This window comes from Strix uralensis, chromosome 28 (assembly GCF_047716275.1).
Source record: "Strix uralensis isolate ZFMK-TIS-50842 chromosome 28, bStrUra1, whole genome shotgun sequence".
NCBI lineage: Eukaryota > Metazoa > Chordata > Aves > Strigiformes > Strigidae > Strix > Strix uralensis.
The window spans coordinates 5,085,033-5,112,934 of NC_133999.1; the positions used below are offsets into that span (position 1 = coordinate 5,085,033).

Below are 27,902 nucleotides of genomic sequence, written 5' to 3' on the forward strand. Positions count from 1 at the left end.
GGGAAGGCACAGAGCTACTCAGTGAGCTGGGGGACAACTGGGGGTCAAAGCGCAGGCGGTCCCCGCCCCAGACCCAAGAGTGCAGAGATGGGTCTCGATATTTATTCAGCTGCTGCAGTCACGCGTCTGCACGCAGCTCCTGTTACAAAAACACTGTACAAAGCATCAACGCCTTAAAAAAAAAAAAACCAACAGGAAAATACACAGAAGCCACACAACGGGAGGTGACACAAGCGCTACCGCGGCTGGGGTTCGGTGGCTGAACTACGGGGGGATCCTCGCCGGGACCGTCGCGGCCCCGCGTTAGTCGGAGTCGCTGTCGCTTTCCGCCTCCTTCACGTCGACGCTGAACTTGTACTCCTGGTCGCAGCCCATGTAGGCGTCGCTCATGAAATACAACGTGTAGTTGTGAGTCCCCGTAGCCGGGGCCACGAAATCCAGTTTCACCTACGCGGAGAGAAGAGTCGGCGTTGGGGTGACGGCAGGGACCGAGCACTGAAGGGCTAAGGATTGGGCAACAGGCCCAAGCCAGAGCTGACCTCTAGATGAATCCTGTATATTTTATAAGTGATAACCATCGTGCTAGCAGGTGTTGTGCTGGGTTATAACAAACCACCTACGCTGATGGAAAAAGTGCTGAAGTGTTGAAGCCTGAACAACAGGCCCCGAGCCGAAGCTGCTAACTCAGTATGTAATCATTAATGAAGTACGTATCCCAGAATCATCCGGGTTGGAAAAGCCCTTGAAGCTCCTCCAGTCCAACCATGAACCTCACCCTGACCGTTCCCAACTCCACCAGATCCCTCAGCGCTGGGTCAACCCGACTCTTCAACCCCTCCAGGGATGGGGACTCCCCCCCTGCCCTGGGCAGCCCATTCCAACGCCCAACAGCCCCTTCTGCAAAGAAATCCTTCCTAAGAGCCAGTCTGACCCTGCCCTGGCGCAGCTTGAGGCCATTCCCTCTGCGCTGGTTCCTAGGCTCAAGAGACTCATCCCCCCTCTCTGCACCCTCCTTTCAGGGAGTTGCAGAGGGCCAGGAGGTCTCCCCTCAGCCTCCTCTTCTCCAGACTAAACCCCCCCAGGTCCCTCAGCCGCTCCCCATCAGACCTGTGCTCCAGACCCTGCACCAGCTCCGTTGCCCTTTGAATGTACGCTCATTAATGAAAGATGTAGCTTAGACATCATAAAGCATGTCCATCCTGAATATATCTTCTTCCTTCCTTGTGTAGGAGCAAGTTAACAAGGCCATGGAACCAGTCGTCCAGCCTTGGGACCAGACGTGTGGCCTTGTTCCGAAAAGAACATGGTCAAAATTGGATAAACAGGGAAACTCCCCTGGCGTCCTCCTTGAGCCCTGGCCAGGCTCTGGGGGAATCTAATGTGAGACTGAAACCAGACGTTTCCACTCAAAACAAAAGTGCTGGTTATTCTGGGTGGCTGATTTTTGGTCCCTAAGGCCGGACCCGCTCACAGCGCCTTTGGGTGCCTCAGCTACGGGTGGACGCCCCGCGTAGGATTTCCCACTCGCCGGGACAGGCTCAACAAACCCTCGCTGCACCCGGGGCTGCCCAGCGCCTGCGGGGCTGGATGGTGGGAACGGGTGCGAGCGGGGATGGATCTGCCTTAATTCCCTCTCTCCCAGTGGTGATTTGATGCAGCCCCTGTATTTCCCTATTTAAGTGCGTGATTCCACCTTTCCTTACTGCGTCTTTTCTGTATGACTGTTACATTATTCCGTTATCCCCAGTAAAACACACCTCCTCTTGTCACCCCGGTGTCCGAGTTTAATTAATATCCTTAATCAGCAAACCAGGCACCCGCCCAGCACACCCCAAACGTGGCCGTTTGGGTGCTGGCCACCCCCCTTGCCCAGTCCCCCTCACCTTGGCTTTCTGCTGCAGCGTCAGGCGCTTGATGGAGATGAGGCTGTTGGATTTGGAGTCGCCGATCACCACCCACCAACCCTCCTCGCGTTTCTGCCGGGGAGGTAAGAGTTAACAGGTTGGGGGCTGCAGGGGGACAATCCCCCCCCCAACCCCAAATTTCTGGTTTAACAGAGGTTTAGCACCTACCTGTGGGAAAAGGGGAGCGATGACAGGCCCGGTGACCTCCTCCTCACGCTCCAGCTGCACCAGCACCACCACGGGTCCCCCACTGCGCCCAGAGAACCGAGACCGAGGGTCAGGGCGTGTGTGTGCGTGTCCTCCCCCTCAAGGGGACCGCACTGCCCCTCCCTGCCTCACCTGCGGATACTCTCCTTCTCCACCACCTCGTAGGAGAGCTCGATGTTGGGGTACCGGTTACAGAAGCGAGCGACGTCGGCGATCTGGGCGTCCGAGAGCTGCAGCAGAGCGTTTCGGTCCTCGTCCTCCATCTCCATGATGTCGAAGACGCTCTCCACCCCCTGCAAGGAAGATGTTTTCAGCCCCACGTTTCCCCAGGGCTCCTCGGTGGGTGAGGGTCCTTCCCCCCCAAGCTTTACCTTGTCCGTGCAGCGCTTGATGTGCTCAGAGGTGAAGTGAGGCAGCTGCTTGAGGTAGGAATCCTTGGACCACATGGCCTGGGTCACCATCTGCGCCAGCTCCATGGCGGCCAGCGCGGGGCTGAGCCAGCCGTTGCTGGACAGCACGTCCACACAGGCCTGGATCAGCCGGATCGCCTGGACATGAGGGGACAGGGACAGGTCAGAAGGCAGTGACAGAGGCAGAGACACAGGCAGGTTCCCACCCATCACACAGAATCCCAGAATCATCTGGGTTGGAAAAGCCTTGAAGCTCCTCCAGTCCAACCATGAACCTCACCCTGACCGTTCCCAACCCCACCAGATCCCTCAGCGCTGGGTCAACCCGACTCTTCAACCCCACCAGGGATGGGGACTCCCCCCCTGCCCTGGGCAGCCCATTCCAACACCCAACAGCCCCTTCTGCAAAGAAATCCTTCCTAAGAGCCAGTCTGACCCTGCCCTGGCGCAGCTTGAGGCCATTCCCTCTTGGCCTGGTGCTGGTTCCTTGGCTCAAGAGACTCATCCCCCCTCTCTGCACCCTCCTTTCAGGGAGTTGCAGAGGGCCATGAGCTCTCCCCTCAGCCTCCTCTTCTCCAGACTAAACCCCCCCAGTTCCCTCAGCCGCTCCCCATCAGACCTGTGCTCCAGACCCTGCACCAGCTCCGTTGCCCTTCTCTGGACACGCTCGAGTCATTCAATGGCCTTTTTGGAGTGAGGGGCCCAAAACTGAACCCACTCATCGAGGGGCGGCCTCACCAGTGCCGAGCACAGGGGTCAGATCCCTTCCCTGTCCCTGCTGGCCACGCTGGTGCTGATACAAGCCAGGATGCCATTGGCCTTCTTGGCCACCTGGGCACACCGCTGGCTCCTGTTCAGCCAGCTGTTCACCAAACCCCCCCAGTCCCTCTCTGGCTGGCAGCTCTCCAGTCAGTACCTTGCTGAGGATTTCCTCGGTGTCCGACTGCAGCTCGGCGCTCAGCTGCATGCGTGACAAGTGAGCCTGCAGCAGGAGGTTGGTCTTGACGTGGGGATCGTTGAATTTGGGGTTGGTCAGCTTGTGGGGAACTTTTTGGGCCAGCTATGGAGAGAAATGATAAACCCATCAGTGCTTTAGCCCTACAGAGCTGAAAATGTGGGCAGCTTCCTTCCCCTGACCCTGCAGGAATCCACATCTGGCCCCTCTGGCCCCAGATCTGACGTGCTGCTGCTCACCTGCCGCAGGAGATTGTCCTCGTGGTGCCTGATGGGGATGTTCTCGTACTCAGCAGCGTTGGAGATGATTTCAATCAGCCCTCGCACCTTGGTCTTGGCATTGAGGGACATGCTGAAGAGCTCTGTGGAAGCCAGAGAGGTAGAGGGGTCAGGGAAGAGCAGACAGCGTGAAACCCCCCGGCGCAGGAGGTGCCTTCAGGCAGACAACACGCAGCCTTGGGCTAAAGGACGGAGTTTTACGCATCCAACCACACACACGGCACCTTCTCCCCATCGCCCGCGGCACAGGGAGCGACACAGAGCGGGGACAGAGAGCAGGAGCGCTCGTGTGCGGCCCCCGTCCCTCAGAGCCCTCACCGATGGTGGTGTAGTTGATGTAGTAGTAGGCAGCAATCATCCCCAGGTTCAGAGGAGCCACGTCCATCTCGTCCTCGATGCTGATGCACTTGGACTGCTCCAGGTCACTGAGGGTCTGTTCCACCAGCTCGGAGAGGTGATCTGAGAGATGCCTGTGGGACACACCTGCGGGTACGGCAGCATCGCGGCTCAGAAACTCCCCAGGACAGAGCAAAGCTGCTCTTGTGAACGCAGAGCCCACAGGGAGAGGGTCCCCCATATCCTCCAAGCCCGTATCCACCAGCACAGACCCCTCTACTCACCTTGCAGGTTGTAGTAGTTTGGATTCTGCGTCATCCTGCGATACAGGAACGTCCAAGTGAGGTAGTCCACCGCATCCTGCTTGTTCTCGATGGTCTTGGTGACAATCTCAGCGTTGAAGTGATCGTGCATGCAGTGGTCCAAGTGTGACTCCACCGGCAGAGGCTCGTAGAGGAATTTCTTGAAGAAGTCCTACAGCAGGAGAGGAAGGAAGGGGTAAATAAACCTCAGCACCTCCAAAATCACAGAATCAGACTCACAGAATCACTCAGGCTGGAAAAGCCCCTCGGGATCATCGAGTCCAACCCTCAGCCCGACTCTACAAAGTTCTCCCCTACCCCACATCCCCCCACAGCTCATCCAAACGGCCCTTAAACACCCCCAGGGGTGGGGACTCCACCCCCTCCCTGGGCAGCCTGGAGCACCTCCCTGGCAGCAGGGCTCCAAGTGAGGGTTAGACATCAGCCTGCCCAAAGCTGGGAGGAGAAATCCAGGCCCCAAGCAGGAGACAAGATGTTCGCAGACCAGAAATGGTACCCTGCTCCTCACCCACCTTCTTGGATCCCTGGCACATGATGACACAACGGCCCTCGTCGTCCTGCAGCGGGCGATTAGCGTGGCCCACCATCTGCAGCACGTCGTAGATGGGGTAATCCACGTACCTGGGAGACGGAAAGAGAGTTAACGAAGCTCCACGGGAAGGTACCGCTGCTCTCCCGCAATTCCCAACCTCTGCCTGTGGAGAGGGGTGAAGCCCTTTGGGATGAAGGCATCTCCCTCACGCTCAGCGCAGCACACTCACGCGTGGATCTTGCCGTTGTAATACTGCGTGTCCATGATGATCACCAGGTGAGCGGCGATGTTCATACCCCAGCAGAGGCTGCGGGAGGCGACCATCACCTGAACGGCACCTGAAAGGTGCATGGGGAGAGCAGTCAGCGGGCAGAGCACCTCGCTGGGGGGCAGAAATCATGGGGAGAAAGATCCGGGGGGTTCTGCGCTCAGGGAGACGTGTCTCAGCGTACAGGGAGGCTCAGGAATGACAGAATCATTCAGGTTGGAGAAGCCCCTCGGGATCATCGAGTTCAACCCTCAGCCCAACTTACAAAGTTCTCCCCTACCCCACATCCCCCCACAGCTCATCCAAACGGCCCTTAAACACCCCCAGGGGTGGGGACTCCACCCCCTCCCTGGGCAGCCTATTCCACTCTCTGACCACTCTGGCGGGGAAACATTTTTCCCTCCTGTCCAGTCTGACCCTCCCCTGTTGCAGTTTAAAGCCGTTCCCTCTTGTTCTGTCACTAATTCCCTGGGAGCAGAGACCAGCACCAACCTCTCCACAACGTCCTTTCAGGGAGCTGCAGAGAGTGATGAGGTCTCCCCTCCCCTTCTCCTCCTCACACTGAACAGTCCCAGCTCCTTCAGTTGCTCCTCACAGGATTTATTCTCCAGGCCCTTCCCCACCTCGTTGCCCTCCTCTGCCCTCGCTCCAGCCCCTCGAGATCTCTCTGGGATTGAGGTGCCCAAAACTGGACACAACACTCCAGGTGTGGCCTCACCAGTGCAGAGCACAGGGGGACTGTCACCTCCCTGCTTCTGCTGGTCACACTATTTCTAATCCAAGCCAGGAGGAAAGGGTGAAGTTTAAGGACGCGGCGGTTTTGGACCCGGGGGGCAGAGAAGTTACACGAGGCTTGGGCGTGTTTTTATCTCTGAAGACCGTGGGCATTGCCAAGTGTTTAAACCAAAGGGTTTATGGGTAGAAGCAGTGTGTCCCCATCCCACCCTGCTCACCAGAGCTGAAAAGCTGCTCCACCACACGCCGTTCCATGGCGGTCAGCCCCTCGTGCAGGTAGCCCACCCCGTTCACCAGCGTCTCCTTGAGAGTGTTGTCGTTCAGCTTGTCCAGGTACGGTACCAGATCCTTCTCTGCGCAGTGCAGGAACCTGCCGGAGAGGGGGAGTAAAGACACCGCTGCCAGGCCCAGCAAGCCTGTCCCTGATGTCACAGCAGATTAGTGACGTTTAACAAGACCATTTCCCATCACTAGTTGTCCCTCAGCCCAGCAGAACAGCCCAAAAAGCTGCTCCTGCCTCGGTCAGAGGAAGGACAGAGGCCACGGCACCGTTACCTTTGCCTCTGGACATCCGAAGCGCACGTGGTGAGGATGTTGATGGCCGTGAGTCGCGTCTGCTTGCGGGACGGGACAAAGACGATGACCGGCTTTTTGGGTGAGTGCTTCATGATGGCGTGGTAGACGGGCTTGGCCATGGAGAGCAGGCGAGTCTGCGTGTGGCTGATGTTGAAGCCCTGCAGAGGAAGAGGAGCAGGCAGTGACGCCCATCTGGAAAGTGGGCAGAAGGGGAAGGAGATGAGGAGTCCTAAACCCTACCTGGATGTGCAGCTCCAGCGGCACGGGGCGGACGTTGGGGTGGAAGTTGAAGGTGGAGGTGGCACTGCAGCCCAGCCAGTGAGCCACGTCCTTGGCATTGGACAGGGATGAGCTCAGGGCCACGATGCGGATGGGGCGCTCGATTTGGGAGGAGATGTAGCGCATGCGGGAGCAGATGACCTCCAGCACCGGCTGTGGGAAGGAGAGGAGGGGTTGGAGCAGGAAGGCCGAGCTCTGCGCACTGCGGCCACGTCTCCTGGCTGAGCTCTGGCTACTTCAGGCCAAACACTCCCAACCCACGGGGGATGCCACTCCTGAGCTTCCCAACAGATACAGCCCTTTTATCCCAGCCCATCCTGCAGCCTGGGGAAACAGAATCCTAGAATCATCTGGGTTGGAAAAGCCCTTGAGGCTCCTCCAGTCCAACCATGAACCTCCCCCTGACCGTTCCCAACTCCACCAGATCCCTCAGCGCTGGGTCAACCCGACTCTTCAACCCCTCCAGGGATGGGGACTCCCCCCCTGCCCTGGGCAGCCCATTCCAACGCCCAACAGCCCCTTCTGCAAAGAAATCCTTCCTAAGAGCCAGTCTGACCCTGCCCTGGCGCAGCTTGAGGCCATTCCCTCTTGGCCTGGCGCTGGTTCCTTGGCTCAAGAGACTCATCCCCCCTCTCAGGAAAAGCTGACCTCAAACCAGATATTACAAACGAGCAACCATCCACCCCACAGCAGCTCTGCTACCAGGACCAACACGATGATGAGCGTCCCTCGGATGAGTAGCACCCTCCTCCCCTCCCAGACGCACCCCATTTTCGCCCCCAATGAGATGCACTTCATCCACGATGAACAGGTTGACGTTCTGGACATTCTTGCGCTGCTTCCAGCGTCGCGAGAGGATGTCCCATTTCTCGGGGGTGCTGATGATGATGTTGCCTTTGCCCAGTAACTTCAGGTCGGTGCTGGTCTCCCCCGTCAGCAAAACGACCTTCTTATTGAGACGCTCCTGGAACTTTTCGTACCAGTCCAAGAAGACCTGCCAAAAATATAAGGGTTGCTGATGTTAACTTCAAATTAGACCAAATCCTACCAAATCTCTGGAGACACACACGTGCGCACACCGACAGGTCAGCAGCGGGGTGGTGACTCTTTGCTCCATCGCAGAGACCACAATTAAAAGATTCTGGAGTCATCCTGAGGGATGTGATAGTAAAGAAGGGATGAGGAAAGTGAAACAGGGGATGAGGAAGAAAATCTGAGGCTCCAGTTCTCCGCAGGATGCCGGGCTTACCTGCTCTGCCAGGGCCTCCATGGGAGTGATGTACACGCAGCGACCCTCCGAGTTCTGCAGCAACATCCTCAGGATGGCAAATTCAGCACAAATGGTCTTTCCGCTTCCCGTGGGGGCACCCACAAACACATTGTCGTCACTGTTATAAACAGTGTTAAACACTGGGGACAGACAGACAACACGGAAGAGAGCAGTTTAGCAAAATCTCCATGGATTTCTATCAAAGTTCTAGAAACAGGCAGGGAAAACACCGCCCGGACCCAGCCCACACAAGGAGGGGCTACAGAAAAGGCTGTTTTAGCCCAGGATCCACTGAGCAAAACAGGCTCTAGTCTGTTGTAACAGCTCCTAAGTGTGAATTCCCAACTCTGGCTAAGCCCAGGCGGAGAAACACGGACAGGGCAGCTTTGGTTTGCTCGCAGGTCCATCCCCACAAGCAGCACGGACGGGGAAGTTTGGGGCCAGCGGGCTCCGTGAAGCTGAGCCGCGGTGTGAGCGCAGCCACGGCTTCCAGGAGCAAACCTGCTGCTGTCAGACACCCCAGGCCTTGAGGAATATATCAAAGATACTCTGGCCCACAGAGAAAGATTTCAAGCCATCAAACCCCTAAGGCTCCAGGAGGTAGAGGGGATATAAATTTGCTACAAAAAGTTCCTCGCGTTACGTGAATTCCCCACAAAATCAAGGCTAGAGGACTGTGAATACCAAAAGGGCCAGGGCTCGCCGAGAGGTGGATTTTGGAGGAGGGGAGCAGAGGCAAAACACACCCTGGGTCTGGATAGGGTTGAAGAAAGGGAACTTGTCCTGGTAGAGGCTCTCGAAGGCGCTGTTCCGCAGAGCCGACACGGGCAGCGGCTGCAGATCCAGCAGCTCGGTCGGAGGAGGGTACTTCTCAGGGAGGATCAGGTGGCGGAAGGAAACGGGCAGCTGGGTCTCACAGGCTGTCAGACACATGAAAAAACATCTTCATCTCCGAAAACACTCCAACAGTTTCATCTCTGAGCTCCCTCTGCCAAGGGGATCCCCAGCCCTGCTGTCACTTGGATGTCAGAAGTCTTTTCCCCCCCAGCACAGCACTAGGAGAGGGGCTGAACTACCCCCTCAGACCCCAGGGAACCGCTGCTGTATAACCAGAGACTTACAGAGCCAGCGGTCGGAGACCACCCGGATGAAGTACTGCGGGGGCAGCGGCTCAAACACGGGCACGAAGAAGGTGACGAGGTGCTCGTCCTGCGCGTACTTGGCTTTCAGCAGGAAGTACTCGTGGTGCAGGATCACTTCGCTGTCCACATCTTCCACCAGGATCCAGAAAGCTTCGGATGAACCGTGTACCTGAGCAAGGGCAGCTGTTACCTTTGTATCAAGAGTCCAGATTTCCCCCTTCCAGATCTCCAGGAGCTGAACACCAGCCCTCCCCCTGCAATTCTGCCCTAGCAGGGTATTTAGCCTGGTGATCTTTAGCTGCACAGCTCACCTTTTCATCCCACTGGAAGTCGGGGGCAATGGTGAGCTCTACTTTCAGGGTGGAGCGGGTAATAGGCTGCAAGTGGACCGAAAGCTCGAGTTTTGGAAACAGATGAACGTATTTGTGGATTGTCTTCCCCATCTTGGGCATTCGGATCAGTTCCCCTGCAACAGAAAGGTGCTGCTGTGAGGACAGAGGGACCACAAGGTGACCAACAGATCCCAAACTGAACAGTATTTATTATCCAAGCAGCTGGAAGGTGCCAGGGAAAAGCCTCTGCGTTCCTCAGGCTGTACCATGACCCTCACCAGCTCTGCTCCTTCAGTCAGAGAGGAACAAGCTCCCTTATTTCTGGGTTAAAACACGGCAGAGGAAAACAGGCAGACACCCCTCCCTGCCGCATCTGCCCGTCTCCGTACCTATTTCGTTGTGGTTCAAGTCATAGAGCCGTTCAAAGGGGAAATTCTTCTTCTCGATTTTCTTCACCACTTCTTCAGGCAGTTTCTTGAACTGGCGCAAAGGGCACATGGACTGCCACCTGCGAGGACACCACGGGGTGAGACAAGCAAAAAAACAAGAGACGAAGCCTTCAAGGACCTTCCCCACGCTGCCAAACACCAGCCCTTGGCCAGAAACACACAGCAGCTCCTTTACACCCCGACGGGCACAAGCACTCTCCTGCTACGCTGAAGAGCCTCACCCAGCCCGCAATCAGAAAATACCTCCGAGATCTCACTTACATCCGTTTGTCAATCATCTTGCAGAGGTTAAGGGTCTTGTCGGTGAGCTGGGCCCAGCCACGGTTCAGGACGATCTCGAAGATGGCTCGCATCAGCCGCCCAGCAGACTGGGGGAGCAGAGAGCAGCTCTCAGAGCTTGGCTGCCATCATCACATTTAACATTTCCTTCCTTTCTACCCATTTTCCGGCCCAGCCACGTGGTAACAGACTGGTTTGGGTTGGAAGGGACCTTTTAAAGATCATCCAGTCCCACCCCCCTGCCATGGGCAGGGACACCTTCCACTAGCCCAGGTTGCCCAAAGCCCCGTCCAGCTTGGCCTTGAACCCTTCCAGGGAGGGGGCAGCCACAGCTTCTCTGGGCAACCTGTGCCTCACCACACTCATCATAAAAAAATTCTTCATTATATCCAACCTAAATCTACCCTCTTTCATTTTAAAACCATTACCCCTTGTCCTGTCACTACAGATCCTGGTAAAATGTCTTTCCCCATCCTTCTTATAAGCTCCCTTTAAGTACTGAATTATATTTAAAAGTCCTTCACCCCAAACACCTATGGGTGGAGCAACTACTTGATTCCCAGCCCTGGGAACTTGGCCTTCGTGGTAGAAGACCACAGCTGCACTGTAGTCCTCTAGTGCTGGATTATTTTGATTACAAACAGGGGATTCCAATGAAGATCTCATTCCCATCCTCACAGCGGTTAAACCTTCTCACCACACACAGCTCTGGTTATTTTTAAAGCCATTTATAACCACAAACTAAATTTCTTTTAGTAGTGAATTCTACTTAAAGGTCCCTCATCCTAAACACCTACAGGTGGAGCAACTACTTAATTCCCAGCCCTGGGAACTTGGCCTTCGTGGTAGAAGCTACACTGTGGTCCTCTAGCGCTGAATTATTCTGATTACTAACAGGAGACTCCGATGAAGATCTCATTCCCATCCTCACAGGGGTTAGACCTTCTCACCACACTCAGCTCTAGTTATTTTCAAAGTAATTTATAACCACAAACTAAATTTCCAAGGTGTAAGTAGTTGTGTGAGACTGAGACGTGGCTGGACTGGACACACCGAAGTGGAAACAGAGGCCCCAGCCACGTTTCCTCACTCACCTGGGTAACGTAGACCATGTCTGCCATGAGAGCAAATCCTTCCAGCTTCAGCTGGGAGATGAAGGCCTGGAGGAGCACATTGATCTGGGGAAGCAGAACAAAGAGGCTCTCAGCACCCTCCACACCAGCGCCCGATCCCTGTGGGCTCTGACGCGGGGCAGGACAGAAGCGATCAACGGGGACTGACTTCCCACGCTCAGAGACAAGCAACACCTGCAGCTCTTTGAGCATCTCTGACCCTGTCCAGGATGTCCCACAGAGGGAAGAGAATAGAAATGCCCGCCCCCCGCCAAGTGGCATTTTCCCCCAAGGATCGCTGCTCTCCTCAAGACGGGCAGAGGAGTCCCCTTCAAGGCGCAGGCAGGGCTCACCTTGGCACTGGGCTCCTCTATGCTCTCCTTCACCGGGATGGGAACTCGCTCCAGCAACTTCTGAAGCTCGAGCTTCTCCTCCTGCAGAAAAGCAAGGCAGGAGGGATGAGAACAGTCCCTCACAGGGCAGGCTCTGCATCTTCCCCCACAGCATCACAACTGATGCCTCGGGGCTGTCTCCCTCGGGACGGGTGTCTAGCTCCGTACCTCCCTCACGGTGATGTTCCTGAACTCCGAGGAGAGCGAGAAAACCCGAAACAACTCGATTTCACTCAGGGTGGGTTTGAGGAGCTGATTGTAAGTTTGCATCGTCTCGTTGGTGATGTAGTAGTGGCTGGCGATGCGGCCCAGCTCTGTCACCTGCCACAAGGACAAGAGCCAGCATGAAGCAGCAGAACAACCCCTGACTGTTCACGGCACAGACAGGAGATGCTGAACAGGAACTAGGCTGCAGCAGCGGGGACATCTCCAGACAAACTAAGCACAAACCCTCAGGCTACAAGTCACCCCGGAAAGCTGCTTTACCTGGCATGCAATTCCATACACCACAGCCTCCCCTTTCTCATCTCGCTGCCTCCAAAGCAACGAAAATGCAACGCGAACATGCATTTGCTTAGGAGGCAGCAGCAAACCCACAACAGTGACAGACTGAGGGTCAGGTTTTACACCAGCACTCTCCATGCTGGCAACCAGCTCCCTGGAATCGCAGACGTGCACAACAGCAGGTCTGAACAACGCAGCAGCGTGTCCTGGGATCCGTATTTAATCAATAAGGTGCCTCTTGCATCCTTTCTCTCAGCCAGAGGATGCTCCCGCCCAGCTCTGCTCCGTCACGGAGCCTTTCCCAGGTCCTGTCTCACCTGGAAGTTCCCCGTTTTCTTGTCGTACTTCACCAGGTTGTTCTTGTCCAACATGAGGGCTGCGGTGTGAACCAGATCCAGGCGGCGCTGGTCCAGCAGCGGATCCCCCTTCAGATCATCGTGGGATATCCCGTAGAGAGTGGGGGAGCGCAGCATTCGGATGTACAGGTAGGTGTAGCCCAGCCAATTCACTGCATCCTTGAGGAAACACCAACGTGGTGTAAGAGCCAGCGAACACACCTCACAGCGAGCGAGGGCGAGGCTCTGCCTCGGAGCCCCGTGCTCCCAGCACTAGCGTAGGACGCAGCAGGCTGAGCCCAGCTGAACCCTGCTGCATCAACATTAAACCAGAGCCTGGAAGGCCAGCAGTGCCATACACAACTCTCCTCTGGTATCAGAAAAATATTAAGGAATTAAAAACCAAAAAAACCCCACTCGCTGTGTGCAGGCTTTTCCCCAGTGTCCTCCTCCGTGTGGAGAACTTGCTCTGCTCTGAATTACAGAAGCATCTACCCACTTGCCTGACACATCAGCCAGCATTACAGGCTGGTAGTTCTTGTGGCTGCGCTTCCAGAGCTTTTAAAAATCTGCTCCCCAAGCACCAAAGTTCCTTTGCTCCCATACAATGACAGCATTTTTCCCCAACCCTGATCATCCCTTGGCCCCTGCAATTCCCACCAGCTCTCTGGGGGAAACAAAGGGCACACACACACATGGGGAAAGCAAAGATTCGCCCTCACCTTTGCGTTCTGGACGTTGCCGAGCACCGTCTCCGCATTCAGCATGTCCGGGAGCTTCGACACCATCTGACTTTCAATGGGGAGCTGCTGGTTGAGCAGGGACAGGTAATACTGCAGCTCGCCGTGGGATGTGATGAGGATCCCCTCTCCTTTGGTATCGTACTGAGGCCTCCCGGCACGCCCCAGCATCTAAGAAATAAGAAGGTGAGATCAGCAAAACCTAAAAGCTTTTAGCTTGGCAATTTCTCCTCGCTGCCGTGTCCTGGGGCTTTACTGCCAGATTGCTCAGTCTGCTGTTAGGTGTCTCCTGCCAGCTAGAAGTAGAAATATCTCAGATGTGTCTGGGCAAGATATTAGGAGAGGAATCATTTGTCCTCTTTTCCTACTGATCCGCTTCTCCTCTGCCCTCACCGCAGGGCTGTTCCCAGAACGCTGAGACAGTTTGACAGTAGACAACAGGGAGCAACTGCACTAAGAAAATATGAAAGCAGACCTCAAATGGGCCTCAGCGGGAAAGGAAAAATCCTGCCCCAGGTCTCGGCAGCATCTTTGTTAGCAGAACTTCACCTGTAGGATGTCCAGGGCACCCAGCTCGGTCCAGCGTCCCTTCTCAGGGCTGTACACCTGCGTCCCCTTGATGATGACGGTGTGAGCAGGGAGGTTCACACCCCAGGCCAGCGTGGCTGTGGAGACCAACACCTGCAGGAGAAAAACCAGCGATCAAAGCCAGGTAGAAGCCTCTTCCTAGGGAAAAGAAGGATCTAAAATGCTGGTCTTGACATTAAAGACACGCACAAAAGGGACAAAGCCCGAGAACTGTGACTGTTGATTATTCGAGCGTGTCCAGAGAAGGGCAACGGAGCTGGTGCAGGGTCTGGAGCACAGGTCTGATGGGGAGCGGCTGAGGGAACTGGGGGGGTTTAATCTGGAGAAGAGGAGGCTGAGGGGAGACCTCCTGGCCCTCTGCAACTCCCTGAAAGGAGGGTGCAGAGAGGGGGGAGGAGTCTCTTGAGCCAAGGACCCAGCGGCAGGCCAAGAGGGAATGGCCTCAAGCTGCGCCAGGGCAGAGTCAGACTGGCTCTTAGGAAGGATTTCTTTGCAGAAGGGGCTGTTGGGCGTTGGAATGGGCTGCCCAGGGCAGGGGGGGAGTCCCCATCCCTGGAGGGGTTGAAGAGTCGGGTTGAGCCAGCGCTGAGGGATCTGGTGGAGTTGGGAACGGTCAGGGTGAGGTTCATGGTGGGACTGGAGGAGCTTCAAGGGCTTTTCCAACCCAGGTGATTCTGGGATTCTGTCTCGACAGCTCAGCAGATGAACAGCAAGATCTTTGCCCAAATTTCCCAGCTCACTGCATGAAAATCCTCTGCCTTCCATTTATAACACAGCCACGAAATTGCTTGGATGAGCTTTGGCCAAAGTGGCAGCCTGCTCTGGGACAGACCTCTAGCTTTAAACACTCAGCTAGGCCTAGGGGAGAAGTTCTTGCCCTCTCCGCTCCCGGCCAATTTTAGTTTCTAATCTTTACATAAAAATCAAGACTGCCTTCACCAGGCACCAGCTTCAGCGCAGCGGCATGGCAGCTGGCGACGCCTGATCCTCTTGATTTTGCCCACAGGGCTGTTGGAAAACCTGGCTCAAGCGTTTCTTGTGAGGTGCCTACCCCGAACAAACGTGCAGCTCCTCCTGGGAAGGGGGGCTCACCTGAATGTGCTTGTCAGCAAACAGATCCTCCACCAGTGTCCGGTCCACTCGCGTCATCCCGGCGTGGTGAATGGCGAAGCCGTAAGGAAGGAGGTCCTTCAGCTCCAGGTTCTGCAGCAGAAACACAACCAGCTTTAGCTTTTCGAGTTAACACCAGGGAGAAAATAAACATATCCTAGCGGAAAGGCTGTGAAACTGCACCAAACTGGCAGCATCTTTGTAGCTGCCCTCCTGCTATCACTGGGTCAGAACAGCCCTGGTTGGGCAGTTACCTTGCACTGCTCAGCTTCAGTCCTCAGCACCTCGGTGGAGGCCGAGCCCTCCCGCAGGAAGAGGCCCAGGGTATCTTTCTCCAGGCACATGTCCCTGATGGCCCGGGCAGTCTTCCCGGTCTCCTTCCTGGAGTGAACGAACACCAGCACCTGTTAAACAAGCAGACGGTACCATCGCTGAGAGAGGAATCGCTTGCAGCTGCAGCTGGAAAAGATGCTTGAGCCAACCCACTCCTGGTGTTCAGGGTGGGAATTGATCTAGAATTAGTCCAGACGCCCTGCGAACCACGCACACAGCTCCTGATTTAATAGGGCAGCATCACAAAAACGCCCTCATCCTAAAAGGAGCGGTCGTACGTTCATCAGACAGCTGGCACAGAGAGGAAACCTCTGTTCCTTCCTCCCTCAGCTGCCACCAACCAGCCAAACCTCCCTCTTCTCCACTGCAGTGACAGCAACTCGAAAGAGTCTCACCAGGAACAGACAAGAGCCAGGATTCAGTGGGCCAGGAACAATAAAGTATCAAACCTGGTTCTTTCCAGCATGCTCCATAATCTTCTCATAAACGATCTCATTCATTATCTGGAAGCGTTTGATCGCTTTCTTCTCGGTAATGCCCACATAGGTCTGCTCTAGGGGCACCGGTCGGAAGCTGTAAGGAAAAAAAATAAGTCCATAAAAGAGCAGAAGAATGGAGAAACCCTGCTACAAAGGTTCTGTCCAAAGGCATCCTGTATTCCGTGCTACCGAGTTCAATACAATTCCTTTGTGCCTCCATTTACTCAGAGTTTTGAGGGCTGCAGTTCTGCCTGGTGAGATTAAACAGTTACATGTATTCCTATTTCCTAGAATCCATTTGCTACGCACGCACTCAGGGAGCAAAACCGGTGTTTCAGGAACCACCATAATCCTATTTCAGGCTTCCTTCAAAGACCTTACGCAGCACACAGGTACAGCAGAGTTTATCTGCCTTCTCTAAAGCATCTTCTCGCAAGTATGACAACGCAGAAACCTTGGCACACGTTTTGAGGCTGTATTTAGCTGCTCTAGTCCTGAACGTGCATTTACCGGCACATCTAAGAGCAAATAAATGCATGTTGAGAGTAGGCTGAAGGCCCGGTGAGACCCTGGCACCATCTGACAGATACACACTCAACTGCCTCCACAGGAGACAGGTCTTTCCCAGCTCCCAACAGCCACCCACCAGCCGATCGTAAAGATCTCTCCCGGCTTCCCAGGGTACCTGTTATCAAAATAGAACAAGCCTTTGGCCGGGTCCACTCTCAGGAATGTAGCCACGTCCTCGTAGTTGGGGAGGGTGGCACTCAAGCCAACGAGCCTCACGTCCTCCTGAGTCATCTCGATGTTGCGGATGGCTCTGGCTACCAGAGACTCCAGGACGGGTCCTCGGTCATCATGCAGTAGGTGTATCTCATCCTAAAGAGAGGGAACAGGAACAGTTATCCCCGCTCCAAACCGGCGATATTGACCCATTTTTTGGTTTAGTTTCTTAGCAGACCCGCTTGCGGGGCCTGAAGCGCACTCATCCCACAGCTCAAAGCCCGAGTCTCTCCACAACCAAGCACCAGGGACGTCTTCAAGCGTTAACGCACATTCAGAAACCGCGACGCCGACAGACCCAGCGCCCGTCATCGTCCCCCTCCTCCGTGCCAGGCACCGGCGCTGCTCACCAGGATGACCAGCCGCACCAGCTGGGTGTAGGTGCGTTCTCCTCCCTTGCGGGTGATGATGTCCCACTTCTCCGGGGTGCAGACGATGATCTGGGTAGCGCTGATTTCCTCCTTGCAGAGCTGGTGATCCCCCGTCAGCTCAGCCACGTTGATGCCGTAAGTCGCCAGACGCTGGAGGAAGCCCACAGGGGGTTACGCTGGGTAAATGCACGTTCCCCGGGGCAGCGTCGGAGCAGCGCAGCCCCGAAACGCTCACAGACAGCTTCATGCTCATCCCAGTATAGAACTGGGAGAAACACGTGGGTTTCACAGCCCACACTGACATCCAAAGCCCGTACCGGAGCCCGGTGAATGGCAGCTACGTGAGCAGAGATTAAAGGCACAACCCAAACTCATCCTCTTGTGACAAGCTTCTGTCACAGCTTATATCCTTCTATAAACATAAGGAAGCCACCACAATTCCTTCTGGAAGAGAAGGATCTGGGGGTTCTCATTGACAAGCAGCTGACCATGAGCCAGCAGTGTGCCCGGGTGGCCAAGAAAGCCGACGGCATCCTGGCTTGTATCAGCACTAGTGTGACCAGCAGAAGCAGGGAGGTGACAGTCCCCCTGTGCTCTGCACTGGTGAGGCCACACCTGGAGGGTTGTGTCCAGTTTTGGGCACCTCAATCCCAGAGAGATCTCGAGGGGCTGGAGCGAGGGCAGAGGAGGGCAACGAGGTGGGGAAGGGCCTGGAGAATAAATCCTGTGAGGAGCGACTGAAGGAGCTGGGACTGTTCAGTGTGAGGAGGAGAAGGGGAGGGGAGACCTCATCACTCTCTACAGCTCCCTGAAAGGACGTTGTGGAGAGGTTGGTGCTGGTCTCTGCTCCCAGGGAATTAGTGACAGAACGAGAGGGAACGGCTTTAAACTGCAACAGGGGAGGTTCAGACTGGACAGGAGGGAAAAATGTTTCCCCGACAGAGTGGTCAGAGAGTGGAATAGGCTGCCCAGGGAGGGGGTGGAGTCCCCATCCCTGGGTGTGTTTAAGGGCCGTTTGGATGAGCTGTGGGGGGATGTGGGGTAGGGGAGAACTTTGTAGAGTCGGGCTGAGGGTTGGACTCGATGATCCCGAGGGGCTTCTCCAACCTGAATGATTCTGGGATTCGGTGTGATAAAGCTCATCTTCCCCAACCTACAGTTCAAGCAGGGGCAGGACCAAACCTCTCCTCACCTTCCCGAAGCTGCCCACCATCTCCTGCACCAAGGACCTCATGGGGGCGATGTAGATAATCTTGAAATCGTCCACATTGATGGTTCCATCGATATTAATGTGTTTCCCTATTTCTCGTAACATACACATGAGGGCCACGTTCGTCTTCCCAGCACCCTAGAAAGGCAAGAAGAACCAGTCCCATCAAACTTGTGTCCTCTCCAGAGTGAAGGTTTGCCCACAGTGACCAGCCTTTCTGGATTCCCCACCACAGAGCACCCAAACAGCAGGATCCTTACCGTGGGCGCACACAGCAGCAAGTTCTCATCCGACTCCAGTGCAGCGCGGTAGAGTTTGCTCTGAATACGATTCAGTGTTTTAAACCCCTCAAATCCAGCCTGGGCGTATTTGGGCAACTTTTCCACAGAAACCAATTGCTGGAAAGGGAAAATATCAAGCTCAATGAGTTTGTTGGAGCACCTTGCAGGCTGCAGGGCATATGTGAGACCTCAGAGACACCCTGGGGAGTAGCAGGGTCACATTGTCTCCAGATGGCCAGGAGAGAGGCCCTGCACCCACGGATCATGGAGCAGGTTAGGAAGAGATCAAACGAGGCTCGTTAGCTGGCTCAGGCACTGCAGCAAGTACAAGTTATAGCTGGCTACGCCATCAGAAAAGCAAATCCCCACCATGTTCTCATGATGGGACAGATCAGACCACATTTCCGCTGCCAGCACTGATCAAAAGATGGAATTTATCACAAGGCATGCCATGAATCAGCCAGATCTCCAGCCCACACTGCGCATCGCAGCAAGGAGGGAGCAAAAGCAGAGCCAAGGGCTCAGCGAAGCAGCTAAACAGGGCACGGGAGCCCCGAGACAGAAAGCACCAGCACAGGATACACACTCCAGAAGTGAGAAACTAGAAATCAGGAACTCTCTTCAGACATGTGAAATCTCTTAGCTTAAAATAGCAGTTCTTCAAGATATCTGAGAGGGCGTCACAGCCACATCAAAGCCTGCTGAGTCCCAGGAAGTATCTGTCACGATATTAGCAACAACTCATCGAGTCATAGAACGGTTTGAGTTGGAAGGGACACTTAAAGGTCACCTAGTCCAACCCCCCTGCCATAAGCAGGGATGTCTTCAACTACATCAGGTTGCCCAAAGCCCCGTCCAACCTGGCCTTGAACCCTTCCAGGGAGGGGGCAGCCACAGCTTCTCTGGGCAACCTGTGCCAGGGCTTCACCACCCTCACAGGGAAGAATTTCTTCCTTAGATCTCATCTAAATCTCCCCTCTGTCAGTTTAAACCCGTTACCCCTCGTCCTATCCCTACCCCCCTGATCAAGAGTCCCTCCCCCCTTTCCTGTAGCCCCTTTAAGCCCTGGGAGGCCGCTCTAAGGTCTCCCCTGAGCCTTCTCTCCTCCAGCTGAACCCCCCAACTCTCTCAGCCTGTCCTCACAGGGGGGTGCTCCAGCCCCCCGAGCATCTCCATGGCCTCCTCTGGCCCCACTCGAGCAGGTCCGTGTCCTTCTGGTGTTGGTGCTCCCAGAGCTGGACCCAGCACTGCAGGGGGGTCTGACGAGAGCGGAGCAGAGGGGGAGAATCCCCCCCTCGCCCTGCTGTCCACACTGCTCTGGGTGCAGCCCAGCACACGGGTGGCTTTGTGGGCTGTGAGCGCACGTTGCTGGCTCATGCCCAGCTTTTCATCCACCAGTACCCCCAAGCCCTTCTCCACAGGGTTGCTCCCAATCCTTTCACCCCCAAGCCTGTATCGATACTGGGGGCTGCCCTGACCCATGTGCAGGACCTTGCACTTGGCCTTGTTGAACCTCATGAGGTTCACACGGGCCCTTATCGAGCTTATCCAGGTCCCTCTGGATGGATCCCATCCCTCAGGCATGTCGGCTGCACCACACAGCTGGGTGTCATCTCCAAACTTGCTGAGGGTGCCTCGACCCCACTGTCTATGTCACTGGTGAAGATATTAAACAGTACTGGTCCCAGTTTGGACCCCTGAGGGACACCACTCCTCACTGATCTCCATCCAGACATCAAGCTGTTGACCACCACCCTCCGGATCCACCGAACAATCCATCCATCAAATCCATCTCTCTCTAAATCAGAGAGAAGGACGTTGTGGGGGACCGTGACAAAGGCCTTACAGACGTCCAGACAGATGACATCAGTCACTCAACACACCCAGTGCTAAATAAGGGAGAACAAAGCAGGTCACCCACCTCTTCGGAGCCAAAAGGCTTTGGCTTCAGGGCAGGCACATGCACCTCCTCGTAGCCCTTGCGCTGTCTGCGGAAGGAGCCGTCGGGGAGCTGGCATCGCTTGTTGGCCATGAAGTGACTACCTTGGGCAAACACCAGATCCTCCAAGTCCAGCACCTGCCGGGGAGCCAGTGCCTGGAAACAGCAACGGGAAAGGGGCGAGGATTAGAGAACAACCCTCTCCTGCCATTTTCACCCTGGCACTGAAGGAAAAGCAACACATCCAACTGGCAAGTGCCTCTGTAGCACATCAGGGGCTTATTCTTGTATCTTCCCGCCCATGCCACTTCAGTCTTTTTCACAGAATCCCAGAATCATCTGGGTTGGAAAAGCCCTTGAAGCTCCTCCAGTCCAACCATGAACCTCACCCTGACCGTTCCCAACTCCACCAGATCCCTCAGCGCTGGGTCAACCCGACTCTTCAACCCCTCCAGGGATGGGGACTCTCCCCCTGCCCTGGGCAGCCCATTCCAATGCCCAACAGCCCCTTCTGCAAAGAAATCCTTCCTAAGAGCCAGTCTGACCCTGCCCTGGCGCAGCTTGAGGCCATTCCCTCTTGGCCTGCCGCTGGTTCCTTGGCTCAAGAGACTCCTCCCCCCTCTCTGCACCCTCCTTTCAGGGAGTTGGAGAGGGCCATGAGGTCTCCCCTCAGCCTCCTCTTCTCCAGACTAAACCCCCCCAGTTCCCTCAGCCGCTCCCCATCAGACCTGTGCTCCAGACCCTGCACCAGCTCCGTTGCCCTTCTCTGGACACGCTCGAGTCATTCAATGGCCTTTTTGGAGTGAGGGGCCCAACTAAGTGCCTACTGAGGACGGTTGTCAGAAGGGCAAGGAACAGATGACTTCAAAGAGTTTTACCTCTCCTCCTTGGTCCAGATCCATGGTCTCCAAGTCAGTGTCCATCCGGGATTGGCGAACACGCTCCCGGCGAGAGCGTTCCTCCTGTGTGAAGAGATGAGAATTCAGCCCCGGTGAAGAGCTGCTGAGCCTCCTCCCTGAACTGCCAGACTCTCCTGTCACGCACGGCTGCGCACCCTGCGAGCCCGCGCAACCAGAGCGCCATGTGCCACCATTTCTTCCAATTATAAGCATTCAGGTAACCAGAGCCAATGATTTTTGGCAGTAGGAACCAGCGTCCCCAAGACCAGGACGTAAACTTTCCTTTCATCTGCTCTCCTGGAAGACAACGGGGAGTGAAAACACACAACCCTGCAGTGCCCCAGCAAAAGCCCAGCCTGCTGCGTGCCAGCAGCGCTCCTCAAACACAGAGACACCAAAGTGACCCCTCACATCAACATAACCAGGGTTTTTTTTTCCAACAAAGCAGGAATATGGGATTAATCCCCCTCAAAATAACCCCCAAATCAGTCATGGAACTGCTATCATCCAAAGGCCAAGCAGAACTGATGCTGCATGCCAATAAACCTGCTGAGTGTCACATGCCAACCCCAGGTAATTAGGAGCTGATCAGAGGTGATCAGGGTGTTTTATTGCGGTGAGTCGCACATCGAGGAGGCCCAGAGGTGAAACAGTGCCAGCACAAGACAGTTAACACCAGCCTAAAAACGTGAAACCTGCAGATATTGACATTTCCCTGAAAAAGCAGACATCTGAGTGACTCAAAACTAAGAAGTGGTAAATATATCGCCCTCTCAGCTGAGTCTTAACCATCACCTAAGCAACGTTTCCTATGGTTTCAAGATCCCAGCTGAGTCAGCAGGCTCCTCTCTCACGAACAGCAAACAAAACACAGCCCAACGATGACCGCAGACAGCGGCAAGGATCCCACGATTCCTCCCTCATCCTGCCCGAGGTTCCCTCTAGCCTTACCCGGATGAGATCCTCCTTCTCTGTCTCGTGCAGCTGATACAAGAACTTCGACAGCTCAGGATCCGCTTCCATCTTCCCCATTATTCTTTCTTTTTCAGCTTCACTTTGTGCACTGGCCAGCAAAGTGCAGTACAGGACTGACGAAAGAAAATTAAGGGATGGCAGGTGGGGTTAAGGGTTGAACCAAAAGGGAGCAAATAACAAGGGCCCAAGCTTCACAAAGCAACACCGATGGCTGCTAAAAAGCCTCGGGTCATGCTAGAATCACGTCAGAACAGCAGGGAAACAAGGTGGGACAGTTAAAGTGAACGCCACTCACTCATCATGCGGTGCTGCCGCAGGACTTTAATGAAGTCAAAGGTGTTAAAGCCCAGGAGCAGAACAAGCTGGTTCTCACATTCCCGGTCGTCGCTTGCAGTCTGGGAGGAGAAGAAACGAGGAACAACCGGTTACCTCTGTGCCCCACAGAACAAGAATCCCTGCTTCGCACAGAACTGAGCTCAAGTGGAGCTTAAGAGCAGCTATACACAGGACTAAGTGCCCAATCCTAAACCTCTCCGACTCCCCTTCTGCCACACTGAGTCACGACGCCCAGCGCACACGAGCATCAGCACCAAAATTAGCAGGGAAACAGATCCAACTTACAATGATCTCCCAGTAAACGCTGACAAAAACCCAATCATCTTCACAGAATCATCTCGGTTGGAAAGGACCTTGAAGATCATCCAGTCCAACCATTAACCCAGCACTGACAGTTCCCAACTCCACCAGATCCCTCAGTGCTATGTCAACCCACCTCTTGAACATCTCCAGGGATGGGGACTCCACCACCTCCCTGAGCAGCCCATTCCAACGCCTGACTACCTGTTCTGTGAAGAAATACTTCTTAATATCTAGTCTAAACCCCAACCTAGTCCAGTGCTTATCTAGATTGCTGGCAAATGCAGCACATCCCCAGCGGCATTTACTCTGACACAGGTAATGAGTTGTTGGGGCAAATTCACAGAATCCCAGAATCACTCAGGTTGGAGAAGACCCTCGGGATCATCGAGTCCAACCCTCAGCCCAACTCTACAAAGTTCTCCCCTACCCCACATCCCCCCACAGCTCATCCAAACGGCCCTTAAACACCCCCAGGGGTGGGGACTCCACCCCCTCCCTGGGCAGCCTACTCCACTCTCTGACCACTCTGTCGGGGAAACATTTTTTCCTCCTGTCCAGTCTGAACCTCCCCTGTTGCAGTTTAAGAATATTCCTGCCTTCCAGACAGAGAGGTATTCTGAGAGCACCACAATCCTGCAGATCAGGTGGTCACCAACCTTCAAGATCTCCAGCACTTCATCCGCCTTCTTCTGGGAAACAATGGCATCATCATAGAAGCGGCTCAGCTGCCGCTGGAGCCAGAAGGCGTCGATGTCTCGAGGATGCAGATCCTTCTTCTTTGAACTCATCAGCTCCCCCGATGCCACAAGCTTAAGAAAACCCCACCAAAAACGTTATCTTCCTGCGAGAGGATAGCAGGCACGCGACCTTTGTGGTGTGGAGGGAAGGTCTGGGGCCTCTCTCTACCCTGGCAGAGGAGCGGAGAACCAGCAGATGCAACTGTGCAGCTGCCAGAGCTGTTAATTTCATTAACATTCATTTTGGTCTCTCTCAGACAACAGCTTTAAGGCTCCTCTCCACCCACAAACGACCTTAACTCCATCTGCAGACCAACAGGATCCCCGACCCTCCTCCAGAGCACCCCAAAAATCACATTTCACATGTTCCTCGGTGACTCACGTTGGCCGAGAGGGTGCAACGGACAACGGCTTCATCTCCCTCCATGTCATCATCAGACGCCTCGTCACGCACTTCGCCATAAATGTCCTCATCGCCTTCCTGCGGGAAGGAAAGTTCCAGTAAGCGGCTTTTGCAAACATCAAAGAGAAGCTTTTCCTCGACAGAAATGAATAATCTGGCAGCTCATTCCTGAGGGGAAACAGCCCGCCTTGTGCTTTTAACAGGAACATAATGCTGTCGTCCAGGTAAAGGGCCATGTGATAAGATTATTTCTACTCTCTACAGAGAGGTTTTGCCAGCAACTCCCCCAACAATCTTGTATTTGTCTCTCTTATCGTCCTCTCAGCCTCTTCCAAAAAAACAATTCCAGGGAGTGTTTCGATGAAACACTTCCAACCAGCGCATTTGAATTTCTCTCTTCCTCCCAATCTGTCAAGTCTCACCACGAGATCTAAATATCACCATCTGTTTTCCATCGTACTGACTCATGATAAGCCTTGGATTAGCAGGATAATCAACAAATCCTCCCCAAGCCAGGAAACGGCATCTAAAATAATCCAGCTTCTCCTTCCTGGCAGAGACACCCCAGCCCCAGCCAATGCCCATTTCCCAACGTGGCCAAGTAAAATGCGACAAACACGGTCCCTGTGGAGCAGCGAGGGGACAGGGCAGGGACTCCGCTGCCACGCTGCAGCCTCTCAGCTCATACCTCCTCATCAGACTCGAACTGCACGTTCACCCCGTACGTCTCATCAATATTGTCATCTACAAGAGAGAGCGGAGTTAATTCCTGGGAAAATCTGGGCACCACATGCAAGGTTCACAGATCCACACGCCCGCCCACACCTCTGCGCAGCCAAAAGATGTAAAGAACGTGGTTTGGGAGCTTGAAAACTGTCCAAACATTTTTCTGGCTTCTCTGTATGCAAACACACCCCGGAGTAAGGCTGGGTTTGGCACCACTAACCCAACTTTCTGCCAGTCCCTGAAGCCACAGCCCACGACAACACCCTCCCATACCCATGTTCTGGATTTCCTTGTCTCCACCGTAATCTGTGATCTTCTTCCCCAGGTTCACCAGCACATGGTAGCGGGTATCATCGGTCTGTCCCAGCAGCAGATCGATCTCCTTCCTCCTCTCCTTATCGCGCAGTTTCTCGTTCTTCAGCACCGCCAGGACCTCGTCGGCAGCTCCACAGAGGATGTCACGCGGCTGCGAAAGGAATAATGTGTCAGAAAGGTGAAAAAATTTGCTATGTGAAGGGTACGGGGTTGGTCCCTCCTATTTCTGCACCCTCACACAGGCACCAAAACGCCACCCCTGCTACAAAGGCACCACCAAAAACCAGCACTGACAGAGCGAAGCCATCCCACAGGATTAAAGGGAACGACTAAAACAGCCAAGGGCCAGATCTTAGAGGCTTTGAATCCTCTGCCAGAGCAGGGACAACCCGTCCTGAGGCGTCCCCATCCTCACCTGGTCCCCAAGAGCCGCCTGAATGAAGCTCAGCAACACCTCGTAGGTCTCGCGGGTCTCCTTGGTTTTGGGTTTGTAGATGATGCCCACCATCTCGTCGATGCCCTCGGAGAGCAGGGTGTAACCCTTCATCTTGTTGATGTCGTGCCTGTCCTCGTCACGCTTCCTTCTCCTGGAAAAAGGGGGCAGGGAGGAGAGCGCCTGGGTCAGCCCCACGGCAGAGCCCTGCTCTGCTCCTTCACCTACGGCTCGTCTCTTTTATTTGAAAAATCAAAGAGGAAAAATAGATATTTTTTGATTTTTCACTTCAATTTTAGTTTCTTGACATGGGGCAAGCAACTCCCAAATTAAGAAAATAACAGCTGTGCATCCTCCAAGTTGGCAGTTTTTAGTCTGCAGCCCCGTGCTCACGCCACCAAAACATTTTCCACTACAAAATATTCCCAGCACCGCTGAATTCGACCCCGTTCGCAGCACTAAAACAAACCAAGGCCGCGTTAGGCAAAGACAGGAATGAGAAATTAATTGCCCAGCGTATTTTTCACGCAAGTAGAGTTCTCAGTCAGGGCTCTGCACCCCCCCGGCTCTGAGCTCCCACTCACTTGGCTCGTCTCTCCTCCTGCATCTGGGGTTTGGTTCTCTGGGCCTTGTCCCCCATGCGGGTCCCCTCCAGTTTGCCCACCAAGGACAGGACTTCCCCCGTCGGCTCATCCCGCCGGGTCCGGTCGATCAGCGAGCGATCGGCTTGGAGGACGAGGTTGGAGTTCTGGGAGAAGCAAGATCAAGGGGTGATGGGGGCTGGGGAGGAGCCCCCGCAGCCCTCGCCGTGGGGCAGCCCCAGCCAGGACCCACAAGTCTGCGAACCACCACACCCGCACGATTTCCTTTAATATATCGCTCTCCATGTGGGTCGAGGGACAAATAATTTGCATTTTAATTAACCGCGGTGTTATTTTAACCCACCCCACCAAGCGCGGGTTTAGACTTTAAGCTGGGCCTGAGCCACTCGGCACCACCTCGGGGCTTGTTTCAGCCGGGAGAACCGGCACACTCCTCGCCCCGGTGCTCCGTTAGCTCTCGGTGCCTGGAACGTCCCGCTTTAACGGGGAAAAGTCCGCGAATAAAACTCAAAAGAGGGTTTCAGTCCTCACAAACACCTCCCCGGGCCCGGTAAAGGGCCGCTACGCGGAGCTCTCCTCCGGCAGGCGGCTTTCGCGAGGAGAACCGGGGCCGCCGCGGGGCTGGGGGTGTGTTTAAGGCACCCCCTGGGTTAACGGCACCGGGGAGGGCCCGGTACAGGCCCGGCGAGGCGAGGGCGGCGCAGGGGCCTGCGAGGCCGCACTCACCGCCTTGTACTCGTACTGCAGGCTCCGCGCGGTCACGTCCGCCATGGCCCCGCCGCGCTGAAGGCCGCGCCGCCGCCGCCGCGCACCGGATCAGGCCGCGGAACGGAACTTCCGGGACAACCGGAAGCGGGTCCCGTCCCCGCCGCGCGCGCGTGACCCGGAAGCGCTTCCGGGGGGGGGGGTGGTGGTGTCCGTCCTCGCTAGGCGGCCCGGAGTGCCCCTCCCAGCATGCCCCGCGGCCCCCCCTCGGACTACACCTCCCAGCATGCATCGCTGCGCCCGGTGAGGGGGCGGTGACGCTCCGCCGGGATCCCATTCTGATTGGCTGGCAGTCCAAAGGGTGGGTCGTGATTGGCTCAGCCTCCAAGCTCCGCCCCCCTTGCGCGCTCCGATTGGTCGAGGCGGACAGTTGACGGTTGAGGCTTTGAAAGCGCCGGGGCGCGGCGGGGAGGCGGGGTCACCTCGCGGCACGCCCGCCTCCTATTGGCTCTCCCCAGCGTAAGCCCCGCCCTTTTCTCACAGCCCCGCCCCTGTCCCCACTGCGAGGCCTTGGACGCCATTTTGGGGTCTCCCCTGAGGGGCCCGGTGCGGGCCCTGCCGTGGCCCCCCCCCCGCCCCGGGCTGGTGCTGCCCCTCCCCTCTGCCCGCGCTCCCGCTCGGGGCTCTCCCACGATGGCCGCCAGCACCACCAGCAGCTCCGCACCCTCAAGCACCCCGGGGGGGCCACCCTGCCCTGGGGACGGGTGTGAGGGGAGCTGTCACCCTCCTGTTGAACCTGCCGGTGCCCCAGGGGGGGTCCTGGTCACCCCCACATTGTCCCCACAGTCCCCACGCCCCAAGGGGGGCCGTGGTCACCCCCATGTTGTCCCCACAGTCCCCACGCCCCAAGGGGGGCCGTGGTCACCCCCATGTTGTCCCCACAGCCCTTCCTGTGACCCCTGCGCTGTCCCCACAGCTCCCCGGCACCCCGAGGAGTCCCCTGACACCAGGAAATG

General features: G+C 55.6%; 1 protein-coding gene across 1 annotated transcript; it reads right to left on the bottom strand.

Annotated features, from left to right (window-relative positions):
* Nucleotides 1-88: 88 nt before the first annotated feature.
* SNRNP200 (small nuclear ribonucleoprotein U5 subunit 200) lies at nucleotides 89-27,073 on the bottom strand. Its single transcript, XM_074852470.1, has 45 exons — nucleotides 26,908-27,073; nucleotides 26,164-26,327; nucleotides 25,562-25,733; nucleotides 25,105-25,297; nucleotides 24,794-24,849; nucleotides 24,085-24,183; nucleotides 23,622-23,774; nucleotides 22,622-22,721; nucleotides 22,303-22,439; nucleotides 21,331-21,414; nucleotides 20,435-20,608; nucleotides 18,493-18,630; nucleotides 18,215-18,370; nucleotides 17,002-17,172; nucleotides 16,554-16,747; nucleotides 15,839-15,962; nucleotides 15,311-15,460; nucleotides 15,039-15,149; nucleotides 13,908-14,039; nucleotides 13,341-13,529; nucleotides 12,601-12,798; nucleotides 11,948-12,100; nucleotides 11,741-11,821; nucleotides 11,370-11,453; nucleotides 10,258-10,364; nucleotides 9,937-10,055; nucleotides 9,527-9,681; nucleotides 9,195-9,384; nucleotides 8,820-8,993; nucleotides 8,053-8,213; nucleotides 7,570-7,797; nucleotides 6,765-6,956; nucleotides 6,504-6,682; nucleotides 6,167-6,318; nucleotides 5,175-5,283; nucleotides 4,926-5,034; nucleotides 4,375-4,564; nucleotides 4,073-4,237; nucleotides 3,716-3,837; nucleotides 3,438-3,581; nucleotides 2,483-2,659; nucleotides 2,244-2,404; nucleotides 2,073-2,154; nucleotides 1,884-1,976; nucleotides 89-447 (listed from the first exon to the last, which is right to left on the bottom strand). Exons 1-45 carry the CDS (start codon nucleotides 26,950-26,952, stop codon nucleotides 304-306), a joined length of 6,411 nt encoding a protein of 2,136 aa, XP_074708571.1. The 5' UTR covers nucleotides 26,953-27,073; the 3' UTR covers nucleotides 89-303.
* Nucleotides 27,074-27,902: the final 829 nt, after the last annotated feature.

What these genes read in the sequence shown, in the direction of transcription:
- SNRNP200 (XM_074852470.1), bottom strand. Translation starts at nt 26,952, where the DNA reads ATGGCGGACGTGACCGCGCGGAGCCTGCAGTACGAGTACAAGGCG. An exon ending in CGCTGGAGCTGCACATCCAG is followed by an intron (nt 6,683 to 6,764) that starts GTAGGGTTTAGG and finishes CTTCCTCTGCAG; the next exon opens with GGCTTCAACATCAGCCACAC. An exon ending in AGGACAATCTCCTGCGGCAG is followed by an intron (nt 3,582 to 3,715) that starts GTGAGCAGCAGC and finishes TTCTCTCCATAG; the next exon opens with CTGGCCCAAAAAGTTCCCCA.